Source organism: Anastrepha ludens, chromosome 2 (assembly GCF_028408465.1).
Source record: "Anastrepha ludens isolate Willacy chromosome 2, idAnaLude1.1, whole genome shotgun sequence".
Taxonomy (NCBI): domain Eukaryota; kingdom Metazoa; phylum Arthropoda; class Insecta; order Diptera; family Tephritidae; genus Anastrepha; species Anastrepha ludens.
The window spans coordinates 69,038,703-69,059,127 of NC_071498.1; the positions used below are offsets into that span (position 1 = coordinate 69,038,703).

General features: G+C 37.1%; 1 protein-coding gene across 2 annotated transcripts in view; it reads right to left on the bottom strand.

Annotated features, from left to right (window-relative positions):
• Nucleotides 1-1,608: 1,608 nt before the first annotated feature.
• LOC128871758 (chitin synthase chs-2) overlaps nt 1,609-20,425 on the bottom strand; it is a 70,829-nt gene continuing 52,012 nt past the window's right edge. Inside the window, exons 3-12 of one of the 2 annotated variants that reach the window (XM_054113810.1) lie at nt 13,814-14,057; nt 12,507-13,736; nt 12,180-12,450; nt 10,134-12,058; nt 8,994-9,170; nt 3,706-3,906; nt 3,417-3,627; nt 3,203-3,354; nt 2,226-2,327; nt 1,609-2,162 (exon numbers count right to left, since the gene is read on the bottom strand). In XM_054113810.1, coding sequence (XP_053969785.1) covers nt 2,010-2,162; nt 2,226-2,327; nt 3,203-3,354; nt 3,417-3,627; nt 3,706-3,906; nt 8,994-9,170; nt 10,134-12,058; nt 12,180-12,450; nt 12,507-13,736; nt 13,814-14,057 — 4,666 coding nt within the window. In that variant the 3' untranslated portion in view covers nt 1,609-2,009. Of the gene's footprint in view, nt 2,163-2,225; nt 2,328-3,202; nt 3,355-3,416; nt 3,628-3,705; nt 3,907-8,993; nt 9,171-9,699; nt 9,877-10,133; nt 12,059-12,179; nt 12,451-12,506; nt 13,737-13,813; nt 14,058-20,425 lie in introns of both variants that reach the window. The other variant, XM_054113809.1, reaches the window with a different exon arrangement.

Sequence of the window (20,425 nt, forward strand, 5' to 3'; positions counted from 1 at the left end):
CGGTCTGGCCTCGCCTTTAGCACGATATTCGCTTGATTGGTCGGTTGTTTCAGGGTCGTAAGCATAAATCCAAGTCTCATCTCCCGTAATGATGCATTTGAGCTTGTCCTGATAGTCTGAAAGCATTGTTTCACACACATCAACGCGACGACTTTTTCCAAGAAATTGAGAGTTTTCGGTACCAAACGAGATTTGACTTTTCGTAGGCCCAAATGGTCTTTCAAAATGGTTTTCACAGATCCTTCTGATAATCCGATCATATCAGTAAGGTCTTTAACAGTCAACCGACGATTTTTGAGCACTAACTCCTTCACTTTATTGACGTGTTGGTCATTTGTTGACGTCGATGGTCGTCCGGAGCGCTTCAAGTCATCAACACGTTCTCGACCCTCTTTGATGTCTTTGTACCACTTATAAACATTTTTCTGCGACATGGTCGTATCACCAAATGCCTTCTGCAACATGCTAAACGTTTCCGCAGCCGAAATTTCATTCCGCAAACAAAATTTGATGGCACTTCTCTGCTCAATCAAATCAGACATTGTAAAAATCGAAAAATGCACTCTTGGTCGTTTGGTAAACACAAGCGTAAATATATTACTGATAATGACATTCACATGAAAGTTGGCCCAGATGTTATTAACAGTGCTGCCAACTCATGAAAAAAATAACTAGAGCGAAATGTTAATACCGCGAAGTTTGACAAATAAATTCACCTTACTTTTTGCCCACAGTATATAAGCAAAAAAAATATGTAATATAATATGAACGCATGTGTTTTGTTAGTTCTTATGTTATATTATATAACGACTCTCTCGATTCATTTACGCTCTTACATGCAACCGTTATGTGAACAAAATTAGAATACTATGGTGCTAATCAAAAGACAAGATTCATTTCTCATTATTTAACAATGTTTTATTCTAATTTCGCATAAGTTATAATCCTATTAGGGTATCATATGATTATGAATTGTATATTAAAATAGCTAAACACATACAAAAATACATGCATGCATGCTTACTAAAACTAGCAAATAAAAGTAAATTTTTTTCCATAAACTACGTAATTTCACACAAATGAGTATTTCCATGATTCATACATTGGTACGGGTATTGTTATTCCTTGACAACACATACAAACAAATCTATACAAATAAAGTTTATACAGATTAATGTAAAATGTGTCAATAATAACAATTTTTTCCTTTTTTTTCAAATAAAAAATATAAAAATTTAAAATACCTATATAAACTAAATTATTCGTAAAACGTTGTAAACTTTTTAATTTACAGACAGTTGGCATTGAAATAACTGCCTAAGCAAAACCGACCAACTATTCATTAAGTAAATCTGACGAAATGCGTACACACATATTTGCATATGCAATATACGCGCATATGTATGTGTTCATCAACAAGTCTCTCACGTGAGCGGGCAGTGTGATTAGCTAAAATATTCGTTGTCATATTTACAATACACGAAGTGTACATATAATTTTACACACATACGTATGTACATAAGTACTTGTATGCGTTATGTCTCTTAATCTACATAACTACATAGGTAACATAATTTTAAAATACAATATAATACAATACAATATGAAGACAGTAGAAATTCATATAAAATATATTCGAGTAATAAGAAACTTTTTTTCTATCTCACTGGCAGTTGTTAAGTATATTATAACAGCTATGCAAAAGTTTCTGATTAGCAGATGCCTCCCAGAACAAGTAAACGAGTTTTGTGACAGTGTTGGTAGCTTGACTAAACTTGGGCGACGACACATCGGAGAAAATTTAAAAGAAAATGCTAAGTTGTAATATTTCGAGCCACAGAAGTTTCTCAAGTACTGTTAAGTATGGTATGACATGTAGGAGTGTCTAGTGCCGAGAACTTAAAATTCTAATCATATTAACTAACAAGTCCTTTTGTTTAATATTCAACAACAACAACAACAAAATTGATATCAGGCTGGCATAGGTATATGAACGAAAATGCACATTTTCACATGCGTCCTGTGTTGCTGCTGTTCTGTCCCCATGACACTTGTGGATTTGGATTGCGCGCCGTCAGTCGCAATGAGTTTCGGTCGTCGTCTTCGAGTACATGCTCGTAGCCCTGGTTGATGGTGCCACCACCGTTAGATCCATATATTTGCTAGATAAGTAAATAAAAAGGGGTTTAGTTAATACAATTTTCTATAGGATATGTTAGAAATACCTCGCTTGGTCCACCATTTGAATTGAAAACATCCTTGATGCTAATGCCGGCATTGGAGATACGACCACTGCGCTGATTCGGTATGGCGCCATTGTTGTTTAACTGAAATGATAAGAATAGTTGAAATAAAGTGATTAAATGAAGTGAACGCTTTTCCTATAAAGAAGGTAATAGATAATTATGAGAGTAGTTGATGGAAAGAACATAGAAGGGAGTGACATCCGCGAACAGCTATCCCGCTGTCAATGGATTTGATAGAATCAGTTAATTTGTTGACGTGATAATTGGTCATTTATTTCAATTTTATTGTGACGACACAGCCAGAAATACTTTCCTGGATGCTGCAATCATGTAATCTATCATTAATAGATGATGAATGAAAGAATCTATAGAAGAAGTTCTCAAGCGCCAAATGCCAGCGACCAGCAGCTGCTTAGTGTGCAACCTTTTATTTCTAAAGGTCCTTCTGTGTCCTTCTGCCCGAGAGGTGAACAGAAAAAATGTTAAGTTTGTTAATTGCTATGGCTTGTAGACATTTCATCATTTACTGAGCCATAAAACTACTGGAAAATCAGACCACATTTTCGTATTTGCCTCTGTGCAAGTGTTAAAACGAACCGAATCGGAAATGCTTTTATAAAGATCATGGATCTATAGAGGCTTGTACGTTGGTTTTATTTAGCCGCCAAGGAGTACTTTCTTGTTTCGAACAAAACATTTTAGGGTCTACCAATATCGCCTGCAAGTTTTAATAAACATACCATTATGGATTTTAAGAAATGAAGGGATTGCTGTTCGCGACTGGGGGGGGTAAAGTTCTTGATAATAAAAGTTAATCTTCCAAGTAATGAACAATTGCATCTTCTAATGGATCAGCCTAATGAGAATTTAGCACAAAGGCTTTGCTATTTAATATTTATGCCGAAGTCAAGATCTATTCAATTTATTTAATCTTAACCATCAAGTAAGTCACTTACCGCTGCTGTAGTTGTAATTCCATATTCATTCTTCGCGCCTAATGTTTGCATCGCTGACTTACGTCGTTCCGCCATTACTGAGTTCTTTCGCACTTCCAGCGCTCGTATCGTTTCGGCGCGCATAGTCAAGCGACGCGTCAGTATTGGAGTTGCTGCATGAAAAAAATATTCAGTTATGGCAGTTTCATCGCCTCACAAGTGCATTCCATTTTACCTGGATTATTTTCATCTGCAGTTAGTTTAAGGAAACGCTTCTTGAATGCCACATCCAAAGTGCCGATTTGGCGACGCGGTTGTCGGGCCTTCTCCAGATTTTGTATTGTACGTCGGCGGGCAATACGATCGGGACCACTGCCTGAATCATTGTCGTAATCACCATCGATTCCTTGAAGACGCTGCAAATTCTTGACTATCTCCACTGCATGCTGAAAATCGAGGAAAGTTAAAGCGAAGGAATAAATTGCATTCAAAAGTTTGTGAAACTAATTCTAGGAAATGCTCACCTTGTCTATAAGCGCATCTTGGGAAGTGTCCTCAGACTTTTTCTTGCAGAAATTCAGCTCGGTTGCGGCCAAAATATGCGAGAGTGTGCCAAAACGATGGAACAACATAGCGGTAAACTGAATGAACAGAATGAGCGCAAAGAAGAAAACGAATACTAAACCGATCGGTTCCAGTTGCAGATATTCCTTGGAAATATGAACCTAAAAGTTGGCAAGGGTGAACAAACGAAAACAACCGATAAGATTACTTAATGTTGATGTATGCAGGAAATTTAGAAATTGAGAATTCAGGTTAGTTACATAACTTAATATACAAATTTAATTATCATTTTTTTTAATAAAATGAGAATTAGAAAAATTCTTCTGATTACCATTTTATGTGCAATGTGTGTGTGATTTCGAAATAAAGTAATATGATATGTTCAAGTATAGTAAATTTTTTCATTCATTTGATGTGATTGTTTGTTGGGTGATGGGTTCGTAAATGTTCGTTTGAGTAATGCCAGTGTTAAAAATTATGGTTTTGTGGGGGTGGCTTGCTTACAAGGGGTCGGGCACATCGGTGTTTGGTGGATTTGATGGAATGTAAATACTTATGTATGTATATATGCATGCTCAGGGCATGATGAGGATTTACTGTTGTTGTTGGACTTTGCTTGAACTGGACATGGTTGAGGTAGTGGTGGTATTAATTGTGTTTATTGTAAGAAAAATCAGGTTTTTTTTGGGAGGTTATTTCAGATATCCAACATTGTGCTGGCTTTGTCAAATTATAAGTTTTTTTTTTTGAAAGACAGATTTCAAGAAATGCTCGTATTAGAATTTTCAACTGCAATTAGAAACTCTTTTTTTTTTTAATTTACGCAATATAATTTTAATTTACATACCCGTATAATAACACTCATTGAATTGACTAACAAAGCGAGAGCATTTAAGCTGATTTAGCATAAGCTGGCAAGTGCAGAGTTTAAATTTGATTTGTGATTTTCAAAACATTTATTCAAGATTTTAAAGCTAGTAAATAATTACTTTTTACTTAAAATTAATGATGAAAGTTTGATGCATATATTCTGCGCAGAGTGTTTTGGCTACGCTTCTATTCCCTTTGTGAATTTGTGTATGTTGATGGTGTCCCTTACATGGTTTCTATCGAGTGGCGGGAGAACACAGTTTTGTCCTAGCTGCCTAACGGTGGGCACTGAACTTAGAATCTACGCTCGGTATGTCACGCACAATACTGAGCTACGCCATTCAAGATAGGGCAATGTGATGCCCAGGTGTTTACTATAACAAATATTTCGATATCTGCTCTTTAGAGGAAAAAACTTGTAGCTAACTAGTAAACTTCTAGTGAATTAAGAACCTCGATTATTTTGCATCCTTCTCTTTTTCTATTAATCAGCTGGTGTATTTCGCACGCCAATGCATTACGGAGCCCCAGTTGTCCCCAAAGTTGAACTGTTTTTTCGCAAGTTCGGAGCTAGTACTAAATTCGGTAGTTGAGAACTAGAACAGTCTGCAACTTTTCTCGAGGTAGTATAACAAGGTACCAGTATAGTAAACTTCAGTTTTAGGTGAACTCGTGTTTATTTATTAGGTATACTGCCTGAGAGGTTAACAATGCCTACCACGAAGATACTTTTGTCTTTATCGATGGTAAGTCGTGTGGTCGATGAATTTACTTTTTATGCGGCTGACGGGAAGAGAAGAAACTATCCTGCACAATTCGGATTAATTAAGGGGTAACACCACTGTAGAAATTTCAAAAAATTGATTTTTTTTTATAAGCTTAAAAAATTCTTTGAACCTTTTAAAATACAGAACAAAAAGTTTTATACGTTACCGAAGTTTATTTCATAAATATTTTAAGCTTTTAACCAAGCCTTAGTGACTGATACCTAACGACTTCTCCAAATTTCCAAACTTTAAACGCGTTTTTCTCAAAACACGTTTTCTGAAATTGGCACGCAGCATAACTCAAACAATTTTAAATATTTTTAATCAGGTTTTTCACTACGTCTGTATAATAACCTTTTTAAGAGAAGAGCGTAGGGGATTTTCTATAGATTAATTTAAACGATTGTTATAATTATTTAAGTGCCGTTTTTTTAGTCCAAAATATAGTTTTTTCCTTCAAATGCTTGCTAATTCCACAAAAATAAATATTTTTTAAATCCCCTACATGTTTCTCTAGCTATTCTTATCTAGATTAAGAAAAAAAATTTTTCTTTGTTCCAGATTAAAATTTGCACCCTCTGTGCTGCGTGCCGCGGAGCTCCTTCAAGAGAAACCACATTACAAAAATGTCTCCAATGCCGCCATTTTGTAAAATTTTTCGATCAAACTTTGTAGTTTTGTATTTTAGTATATAAGTAATAACTTCCCAAATCAGAGTTATTGTTTTCCCTTTCCTTCTATACAAAAAAATTCTTTGAAAATCGTGTTTATTTTACGCGTGTACAGTGGTGTTACCCCTTAAGTGGCTGCGGCAAGACATTCAAACATTGAACGAAATGGGAGGAAGGTACTTGAGGGATATGCACTTATGAGCTTACATAAGAAAGGTTGAGTTTCATTAAAAGTGTTCACTTAAAAAGAACATATCCTCAACAGGCAAGATGTCTATTCGAGTCTTACTATAAAAGGGTTTATATTCAGCCATTCTTTGGAGCTCCTACTTGAAGACTGCACTAACTTTCATATTCCTGTTTTTTTGTGATCCTCCAACCCACAAGGTTAACTCAGGGTATTAACTTTTAAATTCAATTACTTTGAATGAATTATTTTTTAAGCTGCTTGGTGATTTTTGTGAACAAAACGATGTTAATTTGAATCAGTTGATTACAGTTTTCGTTTCTTAGCTCAAATCCCTCATTGTAATATGTATATTTGCGCCAAAGCAGTGTAGTTTCAGGCATTTTGACTAGCTAGAAATCTCCTCTATCTCTTTATAGCCCATTAACAGGATGTTTAAGTAAAACATGATGCTGACCTCAAGATGTAAAACATTAATAAAATACTCGACATAGTGAATTAAAATTGCGTTTCATAATTATAGCATAGCGACTTACGCACAAGTTTTGAGAATCTATTTTTTCCTTATTTAATTTTAATAATTTTTTCATGAAAATGTGTCTCGTTCTACTATAAAAATCATACAAATCCAAGTTTTCACAATTGTGAAAATTAAAAAAGAAATTCAACAAATTGCCATAAAAATCTCATACTTTTTAATCAGAATCGCGTTGATTATTCGTATAAATTTTCATGTATATTTTCTTCTGTTCTTATAACGAAGACTTAAAATTTTTGTTTGTCGAAAATAAATTTAGTGGGTTGGTTATGCTATACATTGGACTATCCCATTTTGGAAATACATTTATAGTAATTCACGCCAAAGCCACTAAAAAAATTATAGCAGTAGAGGGGGCACATTAGGTGCATTAGACTAATGGACAACGTCACGTAGACTAGGCGTAAACCCTACCAAGACTGAACTGGTATGATTTACTGGGGAATATTATTTGCACTATACGGAATATTAGTTTGGTGCCCGGCACTTGATAAAAATATTATTGTGAACAGATTGGCTCGTATTCAAAGAGCAGGAAGCTTATGTATAAGCAGAACCACTTCTACAGAAGCACTAAACGTAATTTGATTTTTATTACCAATTGACTTACATAACAACAAACTAACTAACTAAACAACTAACTGCTCAACATTGAGGCTCAGGGAATTTGCCCTCCTCAAAAGATTCAATAAAGGTCATTCGACTATACGAGAAAAACTGTCCGCTATTCCAGTTACTACAGATTTTTTTAAGATTTTAATAAACTCTTACTATTTACAATATTACCTTCAATAGAGGACTGGGACAGTGGTACGACAAATTATGAAAAAAGAGTCAGTGCATCCTTTCGCTTGCCTGATTACTGCAGTGTCTTTCAGGCATTAGTTATCGCCTAAGATAGGGCTTATTGCTATTATTAAAGAAAATACCCCTAACTACGATGGAAGTATACCTATATCTACTCGGATAGTCAAATCATTAATATATAGCCACTCCATAATTACTCCTAATGCCCGTTGGAGGCAATTACCTTTTTGCCAATAAGTAGGCAAGCTTGGCTAGAATGGAACCAAGAGGACTCACAAATAGGGTTAAGAAAATTTTAAACTCACAGGTTGCTACAGAGAAACTCAAGAGTGTAAAGGATGAGCTCCAGTGGTGTCACAATGGGACTATTCAGGACTAGGTGTGTCATCACAGCCACTTAACCTAACCTAACCAGAGGGTTAAATGAAAAATGATTTATTTTATTTATTTGTTGTTTGTTTTCAAAAACTGTTCTCTGATCATCTAAGTAATTTGCAACATACAAATGCACAAACAAAGCGAACACAAAGTGAAAAGGTGGTGAGCATTTAAGGATGTAAAAAAGTGCATTAAAAGTGAGAAATATTTTGTATAAAATATTTGCTTCCAATTGGGAATAGACTTAAAGTTAATTAATATTCTATGCATGCAAATTTGTGTAAAAATATATACTCATGCCATTTTTATAAGAGTATGCAAGTAGCACTTTTTAATTAGTGAATTTAGTGAACATATTTTAATTTTTTTAAATATATTTACAGCAGCCACCCAGCACCAAGAATTAGTAAACAAATTGTTTGCGTATTATAAACATTTTTTGATAAGTGATGCCATTTTAAAAAACATTGACAATATCGAGTAATCAAATTATTGCAGTTTGAATGTACTGTAGTTCTAATAAACAGGGTGAGAATTCTCATAGACATATGAGATTATATTTAATTTGAATTTGACAGCCACAGCCGAAATTTTCCGTATGCAAAAGCCATTTGCCAATTCAGAGCACTCGAAACGTGTGTCTTGGAGTGTAAGTAAATTTTAACAGCGGAACGAAAGGTTTTTAATAATGTTAAATACATACATACAATGCAGATCAACTAAAAAATTGATTAAAAATTAAAAGAAGGAACCGAGCAGGTGAGCGTGAAGGTAAGGTAGGTAAGTAAAGTTTAGTTTTGGTTTTAGTTATTACTTTAGTTTTTTGTTTTTAAAATTTGTTGCAATTAGAAAAAGTATATAAAAAGTTCTTTTTACAATAAATTGAATGTACAGGCATAATTAAATGTAAACAAAAATTAAAAGTTAAAAACGAAAAGATGTACAGCATAACGATGACACAACAGTTAGAAAAAGAGTGTAGGAAAAACACAGATTTTCTTTGAATTTGAAAAATACAGCCGATAAGAACCTCTGATGTTTCTTCAATATACGTTATATTGGTCTTGACGCCCAGTGGCCAGACAATATGTAATTTATCCTTGTTCAGTTGAAGCAAGAAAACAATCAAGACGAACAAGGCGTTGGCCATGAAAAACGCGAAGACGGACTTGTTCCTCAGCTCTATAAGATCGGATGCGATCCGTGCCTGTTCGTTGGTTTTTCGGTTAGGTTTATTTAATTTTTAAATTTCGAATTCAGTTTTCGAAATATTTCGTTTAATTTTCGTTTTAAGAGTTTTTAGCGTTTTTTTATCGTACGATTATCGTCAGTTTCAGTTGTTGTTTTTTGTTTTTGGTTTATCACATCACCGCACAAAGCATTTATTTTTTAAGAATATATATTTTTGTTGAATGTTTTGTTTTTTAATTTTTTATGAAATTTTAATTTTCCATTTGTTTGGATAATTTGTAAAAATATGAAAAAAGGAGAAAAGAAAAAAGAAATATGTTAGTATTATTGTCAATTGGGGATTTCTTTTACGATAACGTCAAATGCAGCTATACTTTTTAAAAGGGCGTACTTATAAAGGGGTTTGCAAAAGGTGCGCTCGAACTTTGATCGGCAAATCTACAGCTGTCAAAATTAGCTGGAATATTTATTTATTAACTTTTTTTATCTATTTATTGCTTTATGTCATTTGACGCTTCGCGCGAAATCCCCTTGCCGAAATTTACCTCTTGTGTGGACTCATCGTAGGTTATATTTGTGCGTACACCAAAGGGCCATTTAACGTGTATGTTGTCCTTGTTTAATTGCAACAAGAACACAATTAAAACGAAAAGTGCATTACACATGAAAAAGGCGAACACCGAAGAGTCGCGCAACTCTTTAAGATCTTTAGCAATTCTAGCCTAGAAAATTCATGACGATTAATAAAAAATAAAACAATTAAAAGATTGAGAAAAATATAGCCATGCTTTTTAACTAAGCATAATCGCTTACGAAGAGCGCTGGAAAGTGGAGAGTTTTCCATTTAGAAAAATTTCAAATGTCAATTAAAAAAATTTCAGGAATATATTGGTGTACGAATGATTTTTTCAATCCACCTTTTAATTTCACTTACGGCAACACGCAACGTAGCCGTATTGAAGAATAGTTTGAAAATTACCTGCTCGATGGGATCATTATCAATAGGGAATAGATACTTGTCTATCAAATCCTTCCAGAATTGAAGTTCAGTGCTGGACAAAAAGTCAACCTCGCCCTTGCGCAAGTCTTGATCCTCAATCCAGTAAGGATTCGTCAAGAAATCTCGTTCCTGTCGCGGTTCCGCTGACGTATCCGAGTCCGATTCCTCTGACTCATCGCCTGACTTTTCTGCCACCGAGGACAATAAGTGGTGGTCTTTGGAGCCGCTCGATGTTGTACGTCTACGGTCGTGTCGAGAATGGCCATGTGGATCTAAAGTGTGCTCCAAAGCTTCCAATCTGGTTTTGATTGTGTCCAATGAATCAGCGATTGCGGTAAGTTGTGCCTTCTCGTCGGTAGTCTTGCCATGTGTACACAGTATGCAGCGAAATAGACCGGCTAATGAGAATTCAATGGAACCCTCCTCGTCAGCATTATCGCCAATGCCACTTTGCAAGAAACTCAACATGCTCTTCTGTTTCACACGTTTGGTCGCCTCTTCAGCTGCTTTCTTTTCAGCTTCAAGTTCCTTTTTCGTTTTCTTAGCGACCACTTCACGCGTACCCCACGAAACCACATTCAAATTGATGATCGAATAGAGAATGAGCAAAAGGTACATAGATGGTATAGATAGCAGATAGATTAGACCTGCTAAAATGCACCAAAATTCTTGCGGATGTAAACACGCTGCTATAAAAAACGAAGTCGTCATAGCAATTAAGAATATAGCCGACGGCGAGCCGATACCGTCCTCGCCCAATTGCAAGGCCGTACCCACGATCACAGCCATCATAATGAGCGCATACGCCGTGGATAGTACTTGTGCTATGAATAATTGTATATTCGATTTACAAGTGAAGCAGACCAGCATGAAGAGCAAAATTGGCACAATGTTGTAATGGAAGGAAGTCCAGTTGTCGATGCGAAAGGCGGCTACAAAAGCACCCACCAACATAAGAAAAATTGTGCCAGGGCCCAAAATGGTGCCACCAATCAACATCATTTGGTAGAAGATGTAGAGCAGCGAGATGTTGTCGTTGATCTTTATGGTACGCTTAGCATCACCGAGCAAATCCATAATGTTGGCAATAGTGGAAGGCACCCAGCGACGACGTTGGTTGTAAAACTCGTTGAAACCTTCGGGGCAATGAGTGTACGCATCAGAGGCAGCTGAGTATTCGACACGATAACCACGTTGCAATAGTAGAGTACAAAGCCAACGATCTTCACCCTGATCGTATTGTACGTAATGACGCGCCTGATCCGAGCGTGTAGTATACTTTTTCATGACATTATCGTCCATCAGAGCTTTGCCGCGGAAAAGCGAGAAACAACCAGGACTACAAAGCACGCAACCGATCATGTGTTCAGTGGCCTTTTGCAGCCAATGACCAATAGCATACTCGAATAGTTGATACCACACCATAGGACCAGAGCCGACTGGATGAATGCGTCCACATGCTGCACCCAGGTTACGATTCTTCTTCATCAAATCGATTAGTAGGGTTACAGCGTTCGGTTTGAAATCAATGTCGCCATCTAGTGTGAGCAGGTAAGTGTTTTGTGCGATTTCATCTTTACGATCTGCCGATATTGGCAATTCAATAAGACGATGGCCGAGCAGATAGTACATGTACATGACTTGCGACCAACGTTTACGATGACGAATACGATCCTTGTCCTTGAGATGTGTAATGAATTTAGTCTTACCAGGCAACGTCCACACTAGACGACCACCATAGGGGGTGGGATACTTTTTGGGCGGCCGCAAACGTATAGTGGTTTGATGGATTTCAGAAGCCGCCTCATCCATGGTAGCCACGAGCAACTTGACGAACCGGTTGACTTGGATGTCGTCGTCACTGTGATCGGAAATTTCAAAGGCGTCATCGAAAAAAGTGTGCGCTAGAGGGGAAAAGAAGTGTTTTTGGTTTAAAGAGGTAGCATTTTGTGGAGAGAAAGCGAAAGCTATGAGAAGCGTAGGGGGCCGCTAGGGTGTGTTTCATTTTGCACTTCATTTACTCACTTTCAAATTCATAGTAGTCAGGATCGACGATACGCAAATATTTTTGGGCAACACGACGCGCACACTGATCCTCATCCATGCGCATAATACTTTTCAAGAACTCCATCATTTCATCTTTGGTTTCGTGCCACATAGTAGCGCATGCATAGATTCTCGTTATATGATCTGAAGACTTAATCGTTGGCTTATTTTGTATGGCTGAACCGTCGGTGTGCACTGAAATTGTTTCGTAGTACTCATCGCCCTTCTCCTTTTCAATTTCCGAGAGGTCCTGTGAAGAAGCACATAAAATAAATTTCCTTTTTTCAAGATTAGTAGCCTACTTACCTCCGTCTTTACATCAGCCTGATCATCTCTACGTCTATTCATGGCCATAGATTGGTCTATCAGGAGCGCTGAATACATTGGTCGCACGAACAATTTCTCCGTTGTGGCCAAACGTTCACACTTCGGTGTCCAGATGTGTAACGAAATCCAGGTTTGACTGAGCAACCATAATATCCACGCCCATGCCATTTGCTGTGTCACAAAATCATTGAATCGGAAGTTGCGTGGACTTGTGAAAAACAGATAGTCTGGTATGGTATCATGGAAGAAACATGGATCATCAATTCGTATGCCACAGGCTGCGATTAGCAATGAAACCGTAATTGGTATTGTCAAACTAACGGGAAAGGCATAACTGAAGCCTTGTATGAGAATTTTACAAGCGAATTTGCCGAAAATATAGCAAAGGTAAGCGCCGAAAACCTGCAGCAAAAGTACATAGATGACTGTATTGTGCGCGGCGTCAATCTCTATACTATCGATGTTGGCCGCATCTAATGTGTCCGGCAAATTGCCAGTCAAACTGGTAGCTAACTCGTCCACCAAAATTTTATGTGGCCCCAGAGCATCGCCAAACATTCTGAAAATGTCACCGGGGTCATCACCTTGCGCCCAAAAGATAAGCAGTACCAGACAAAGAAACAGTAAAATCTTCCATAATGAAATGAACATGTGGCAGAAGTAGCGTGTACTGCGCATCTCTTCCTTTATGCGTCCCATTGAGCGCACCAGTCCTATAGGCGACTGTGGGGAAACATAGTTTTCCCACCAGCCACAAGAGATCATAATGCAAGCGAATGGTATGACCCACAATTCTGGACGGTTCTCGAGCAGTGGCCATATAACGAATCCAGTTACTTGTGCCGCAATCGCTGCCAGATCGATAATAACTTTCACGGCACGTTTGCCCTCCTTCGCATTACGCGACAACAGTCCCAGTATACCAGGTATGACGCACAAGCAGTTGGTCAACATGGCGCCCTGTATGGCATCGATTTGAGGCAGCACCACGAACATCAGTAGAGCTGTGCCAAAACAACTGAGACTCTCCATCAGCGTTACGAAAAGAAAGTGACCAGTTTTGGGCGCACGAAATGTCTTAAAGAAGCAAATACGTGCCGAACGTATGAAGGATCCAATTTCGGGTAATGCGTATGCAATCAATAAGGCCCAAATCCAGGCGATACGCTCCTCTTCAGGCAACTTGACTACGAATGTTTTGTCGCGGCCCTATTAGAAACGAAATGTCACAGATAAGTATCAGTAAAGAAGAAGAGTCAGTAAGCCTAAAAACAACTAAAACTAACCAAATCTTTATTGCAGTACTCTATTTTCTTATCTTTACGTATTTGTGATGCCATAAATAGGACACATCCTTTCGCCATAACTCCACCTGTTAACACTATGATAAACGTGAAGAAATACGCAAAGATTTTCATAATCTTCACAGTGATCTCCAGGCATGCCTGATTCGCGGTTGAACCGGTTTCGACCTTGATTGGCGGATCACGGAATACATCCCAGCCTTTTGTCTCTTGTATTGTGCGTTGGCTGTAATCAAAAGAAAATATGTTAGTTTTTATTTGGATATTCATAGGAAGTTGGGTTATTTGAGGGTTAAGTGTGTTTGGTGTGTGGACTAAAGACGATTAAAAGGGTAGTTGAATTTTAGATTAAGGAAAAGATTGCTCATATCTTAACCCACAGAGATAGCTCTTGATGGTGTTAGGCCGTAGGTATAAAAGGCTGCAATACGTGAAATAAGACAAAAATGCCTTCGTGGAGACGTTTTTAGATGGGATAAACTTAAGAATTGGCATACACTGCAAATGGAGTGGGATGTGGCGGTTATCCCAAGGAAAACAAAAAGAGACATATCTAGGGAAAGTGGCTTTCTCCGCTGATCTGGAAGCTTGTGATTATTCATAATTTTCTATAAATGGAAGATCGTTGACAGAAGTCGATTGCATATGCAGATAACTTGGCCGAAGTCATGTCAGGGCTATGTCTACACCCGTTAATCAAAATACTCGAGGGTGAACTGGATATGAACTGAATGTAAGTTCTAACATGAGGAGCCTAGTACTTCTTATGCAGAAGTGCCAGAAATCTACTTGGTCTACTCCAAAACTTAAAAATGACATGCCTACCTTAAAGTACCCATGAGCTATTAAGGAAAATGAGCTGACGTGGAGGTTGAATTTAGTGGAGCACTTTGAGAAAGTCGCCAACGCAGGCAGAAAAACTGCAATGCTCTTGGTTTGGTGGACAGCGCTATATAAAGAGTCTTTATCAAAAAGTTGAGACGGTTAAATGGGCTGCGAATGTAGGTGAAAGGATTCAGAGAGCTACCAACGCCGGTAGAAAAACTCTCGATAAGTTTTGGGGGTTATAAAATCAACTCACAATGGGTATACTCAGTTATTATAAGACACATACTGAAATGGTGAGCGGCGGTAGATAAAAATACGTATACCATAAAGGTGGGCTGCCAACTCACACGAACGGGCTTGGAATCAGGATACGGAATATCAAATAATAGAAAAAGTGTTTTCCAGTAACGGACACGATTTTACAAATAACTGCGATTTCCGAGTGTTTTTGCAATTGAAAATTAGATTATAAAAACCACCAGCCGAGGTGGAATAAAGCTCTGTATCCCTTGAAACCGCATATCACAATTGGATTAAGAAACTTGGCCAAGTGTTGTAAGACACTATACTCGTATATACTATATAAGCTACTAAACTGGCACGGGATAAACTTTGTTGCGAGAGTACCAAGGCAATTAACACAACGACCACAGTCTAATTTTAAATAGATGACGCGATGAAACAGCAAAACAGAATGACTGAAGAAGTGCAAGCCGCTGTATTTTGTTCAGAGTTTGATCTTCGGTAGACATAGATACAAGCTCACGATAGTTTTGAATGCTTAGTTAGCTGAACTAACTATCCTTAACTCTCGTGTGAATATTTTCATTGGTATCCAGGCGGCCTTTTCACCGAACACACAAGTTGCAGTCTACTTAGTGTCGGGACACAAAGAAGTAGATGTGAATGAGCGGGCCGTTGTGATGACAAAATCTAGAGCAATCCTCTCATCGGTCAACTACCCAATCGCAGCTATTTCAGAACTGCGCTGGACATTTTAGACATTTATCTGTTAATGCTCCCGACAGGAGGATATAGATTAGTATTTAGTTTGTGTACTCACAGACACATTATCTGCTGGAGAAAAATTTCACTGTCAATTTGACTCAGTAACTAAGGGTACCTTAAAGTCATTTTTTTGTCACAACAATATGTAGAAACTTAACTGTCTGATGATCAAAGGTTAAAAAATGTACTATAACTCGCGAAATAGTACATCAAAAATAGGATCTGAAGCCCTACGATTCCATACAATCTCCTGGAAACGGTGGAGCTGATGCGACTTCATTGTGAATCGACCAAGTTTGTCTACCTCCCTCAAGGTAATGGATTTAATTAGTTGTGGGGCAAGGTTAATTGCTGCGTGTCAGGCGTGCCCTTGATTTAATGAAAATCAATTCCGGCATTTCAATTGGCTTGTAGCTGTAGAGTAAGAACGAATGTACGTGTGTTTGCATGTACTCGTATTTGTTATAGTTATGAAAGTAAAAGTGATTAATTATGAATAGCAAGCCGCGCCTTCGTTGTGGTGGGAATATGTAATACAATGTGAGAGGTGAGGTAGTTGAAGCTTGTTGATAGTTAAATTAACTGCAGGTTGGTGTGTATGTTCACATAAATAGTTCCGGGTGGCTGGTTTGAAATTTCTTGTTATCTTAGAGAATGATCTTCAGGTTTTTTTTCCACACTGCTAACTCTCGTGGTAGCTGAAGGTCAAGTTTTTAGGGCTGATCATTTTTCATTTTCATTTTTCTTATGAGAAGTAAATTAAATTATGTGATTTTTTAAGAGCTATAGGAAAGTTTTTCAAAAAAACACACGTAAAATTCAGAAAAATGCATGAAATTTTTATTTACATCGATAGTACAGTCCATATAATTTAATATTTGAAGATTATTTCATGCAAATGTTGACCGCGACTGCGTTTCAAATGGTCCATCCGCTTAGTCCAATTTTGGCATACTCTTTCCAATGTTTCAGCCGTTATCTCACATATAAATGCTTTAATGTTGTCTTCCATAGCCCCACAAAAAATAATCTAGAGGCGTTATATCGCACGATCTGGGTGGCCAATTGACCTGTCCCGAACGTGAAATAAAAACTACATGTCATGCAAGTCAAGCTCTTGCATTTTGGGCAAAAAAAAGTTGGATATCATTTCACGGTAGCGCTCACCATTCACAGTTACGTTACGATTCGCAGCATCTTTGAAGAAGTACGGTCCAATGATACCTCCAGCCCATAAACCGCACCAAACATTGGTAGCTCTTGCAATTCTTCTGGCTGATCTTCACTCCAAAATCGACAATTCTGCTTATTTACGTACCTATTAATCCAAAAATGAGCTTCGTCGCTGAACACAATTTTTCGATGAAAAAGTGGATCTTCGGCCAACTTTCCAAGAGCCCATTCACCAAAAATTCTGCGTTGCGGTAGGTCGTTCGGCTTCAATTCTGCACCAGCTGCAGGCTTCACACTTAAACTCTTTCGCAAGATTTTCCACGTTGTTGAGTAACAGAGGCGCAATTGCTGCGAACGGCGACGAATCGATAATTGATGGTCCTCATTAACACTGGCCGATACAGCTGCGATATTTTCTTCAGTTCGCACTCTATGTAAGCGTCTTGGTGGTTTGATGTCCAATAATGTAAATTTGGTTCTAAATTAGCTCGAATAGCCGCTTCAGTGGGTCGATTAAACTGGCCATAAAATGGAAAAAGCGCGCGATAAACTTTCTTAACAGATCACGCATTTTTATAATAAAATTCAATGATTTGCAAGCGTTGTTCGTTTGTAAGACGATTCATGGTTAAATTATAGACCAAACTGTAGATGTTTGACAGTGAAATAAAACATGAAACGTGCGTCAGCTGTTTAAACCAACTGTTTAAAAAGATAATAGCTAAAAAATCACCCTTTAGTTTGAGAGAAAGCGTAATTTACCATCTGCGATTGACCTAACTACGATATATGTAAATGTGCAAGTCAAAATGATAAATGTAATATAAAAGAGGGACTTACAGTGATAAACTCAAGAGTAGTATCCGCAAATGAAGTCTTAATTTACTCACACAGTCAAGCAGCTATAAAAGCGCTAGAATCCAGAACACACTCGTCAAAAACAGTCATACCTCAATACCATAAAGTAAACTTTATCTGGGTGCCGGGCTATAGGAACAGAGCAGGAAATTGCAAAGCAGATGAACTTGCTAGAATAGGTACAACTCAGGATATCCAACTGGATAAAACGTTGATACCTATGCCCATAGCCAATTGTAAATTTTTAATAGATAGGGAAGTCATCGACATATTAAATACAATTTGCCAAAACGTCACTACATGCGAACTAAACAAACAGACATAGCCAAACTGGAACAGTGGTCGCTCAAAAAGCCTGTAGAAATTTAATAGATAAGTTACAAGAAACATGATAGGTGTATTAACTTGTCAGTGTTTAATAAATAACTACGCCAGAATGTTGGGATTTCCAGACTACGATTTTTGTAGAAGCTATCTTAACACGGAAGAAGAGGAAACAATCAGACACCTCTTATCTGAGTGTAAAGCGTTAGCCAAAAGAAGATCTCGCTGGTGCATTCTTAACAGATGTAGCGGATATAGGGTATCTAAAACTAACGAAGCTTTGCTCGTTTATGAAAGTTAGAGTATGGTTCGAAAAGGAACCCATAGTGTAAAGAAAAGTTTCACTGGTATCATAACGATAGCTACCTTACTTAACAACGCACCTAGCTAAACAATAAGGTTCGGATGTAGTAAGACATATCTCCCATATTATGTAGATACAATTCAACCCAAGTGCGCGCGAAGTATTCGCATATTAACTCATACACCAACACACTTATTCCTAAAAAATTGGGAGAGTTTTATAGAAGGGGTTGGTTTGGTGGTCTGTAGTATTACCATACGTCCAATAAAAATTATTAACTAGGCCCTCGCGTGGTCGAAAAATACGAAATCAGGTCGACCACGTTCTGATAGACGGTAGGCATGGGTATGTTTGCAGGGTTTTAGACGTTATCATGATCCGAGGACTTAATATCGACTCAGAAAGTTGGACACTGAAGGGTTGGGACTCGCCAGTGCACCTTGACCTTCTCTAAGAACATTTTTCAACATAAGTGCATAGCAAGGGCAGCTCATATTCCACCATTTTCTTACTTTCACTGAAGTAATTATTGGATTTGAATAAGCACTTGAAAGTAACTTTCACGAAAGTAATCAAGATTTGAAAAAAAAGATCGTTTAGTGAGTGCTAGGGAGCAGGAGAAATTCCCGAATAAAATATTTGATGAGTATAAAATATATCAGGATCGCAGGTAGTTCCTATAAAAATAAGAGCACTGTCTCATTCTACTAAATCTGGAAATCTAGAAGAAGCGACTACGCTGCAATCGTAGGGCAAAAGATCATTGCATATGTACAGGCGCTTGTGTGAATATTACAAAACTGAGAAAATAATACGTACATAAAAAAACGCAATAAAGAAAACTTTATTCAATCAAACATGCGATATATGAAAGACTATTAGTTACAAAACAAGCTGAAGCCATTTTTAATACAATAGAAACATGGCTATTTTAACTTCACAATAAATAATGCGAATAACAATGAATCTCTGATTTAAAAATTTTAAATTTTTACTTGACAATAGCAACGTGCATGCACCAACTGCTAGGCAGAACATTATTGGTCCAATGCATGAGAGCCGATCGGAATTTGGGTGCTAAACGCTTACTTCGGAATTTTGTATATAATTACATAATTGGCGTATATGTATGTATGTATAAATGTCTTTGGTTAATATTTGGTCCTGATCATTCTTTATTTGGTGTCCCCTACGATTATTTTTATGAGAATCTATTTTCAAGACAGAATTGGGCGACTGCTATTGGAAAACCTTTCCTTTTATTTCATGTTTCATGCCTTTATGTTTACGGAGCATCGAATCTGTCACCAACGGAATGGAAGTTCATTCTAATAATGCATATAAGGTTCAATTACACTGCACAGCACATATTTTCATGAGAAAACACAACCTACCCTAGAATAAAGAAACTCTTTCAACAGTTTCTTGTACTATCATATATTAAATGTGTAAACCCATTACCCATTGGCTCCCATTTTTTGGTAGTTCAGAGAAATAGTTCATATAAAAAATCATTAAAATAAAATCATAGGGTCTCCGAATGCGTCCAAACAAGAATTGCCTTTAGGTACATACGTACGGGCTACTGGCCGGTTTCTCTCTAAAAAATGCTTTTAAATAGCCGTTAAATATTTTTCAATAGTTTCTACTTCATTGGAAAGTTTAAGTCGTTCGAATGATTATACAATATATGTACATTAGGATGCACCACTCTACATAGTACATACAAAACGAAAAATTTGTACGTAATTGGTATAATTCAATCGGAATTACAAAATTTAATTTATATTAAGACTTTGCCAAAATATTTTGGAAAAACATTTGGATTTACGTGAGTTGGTACGGTATTTACCTGCAAGCAACGGGGCATTTATAAATAAAATAATATTTTTTAATTATTGCTCAGTAGAAATATACTCAGATGATAGAAGAGTTTAAGGGGGGCAGCTCCTCCAGGCAACGAGTTTTTTAATAATTTTTTGCTAAAAACTGAGAGTATTTATTACCTTAAAATAAATTACATATTAATATTCATGCTTAAATGAATATACAATCATTTGTTTGAATTAAAAACCTTAAAAAAAATGGCGGCACTGCAG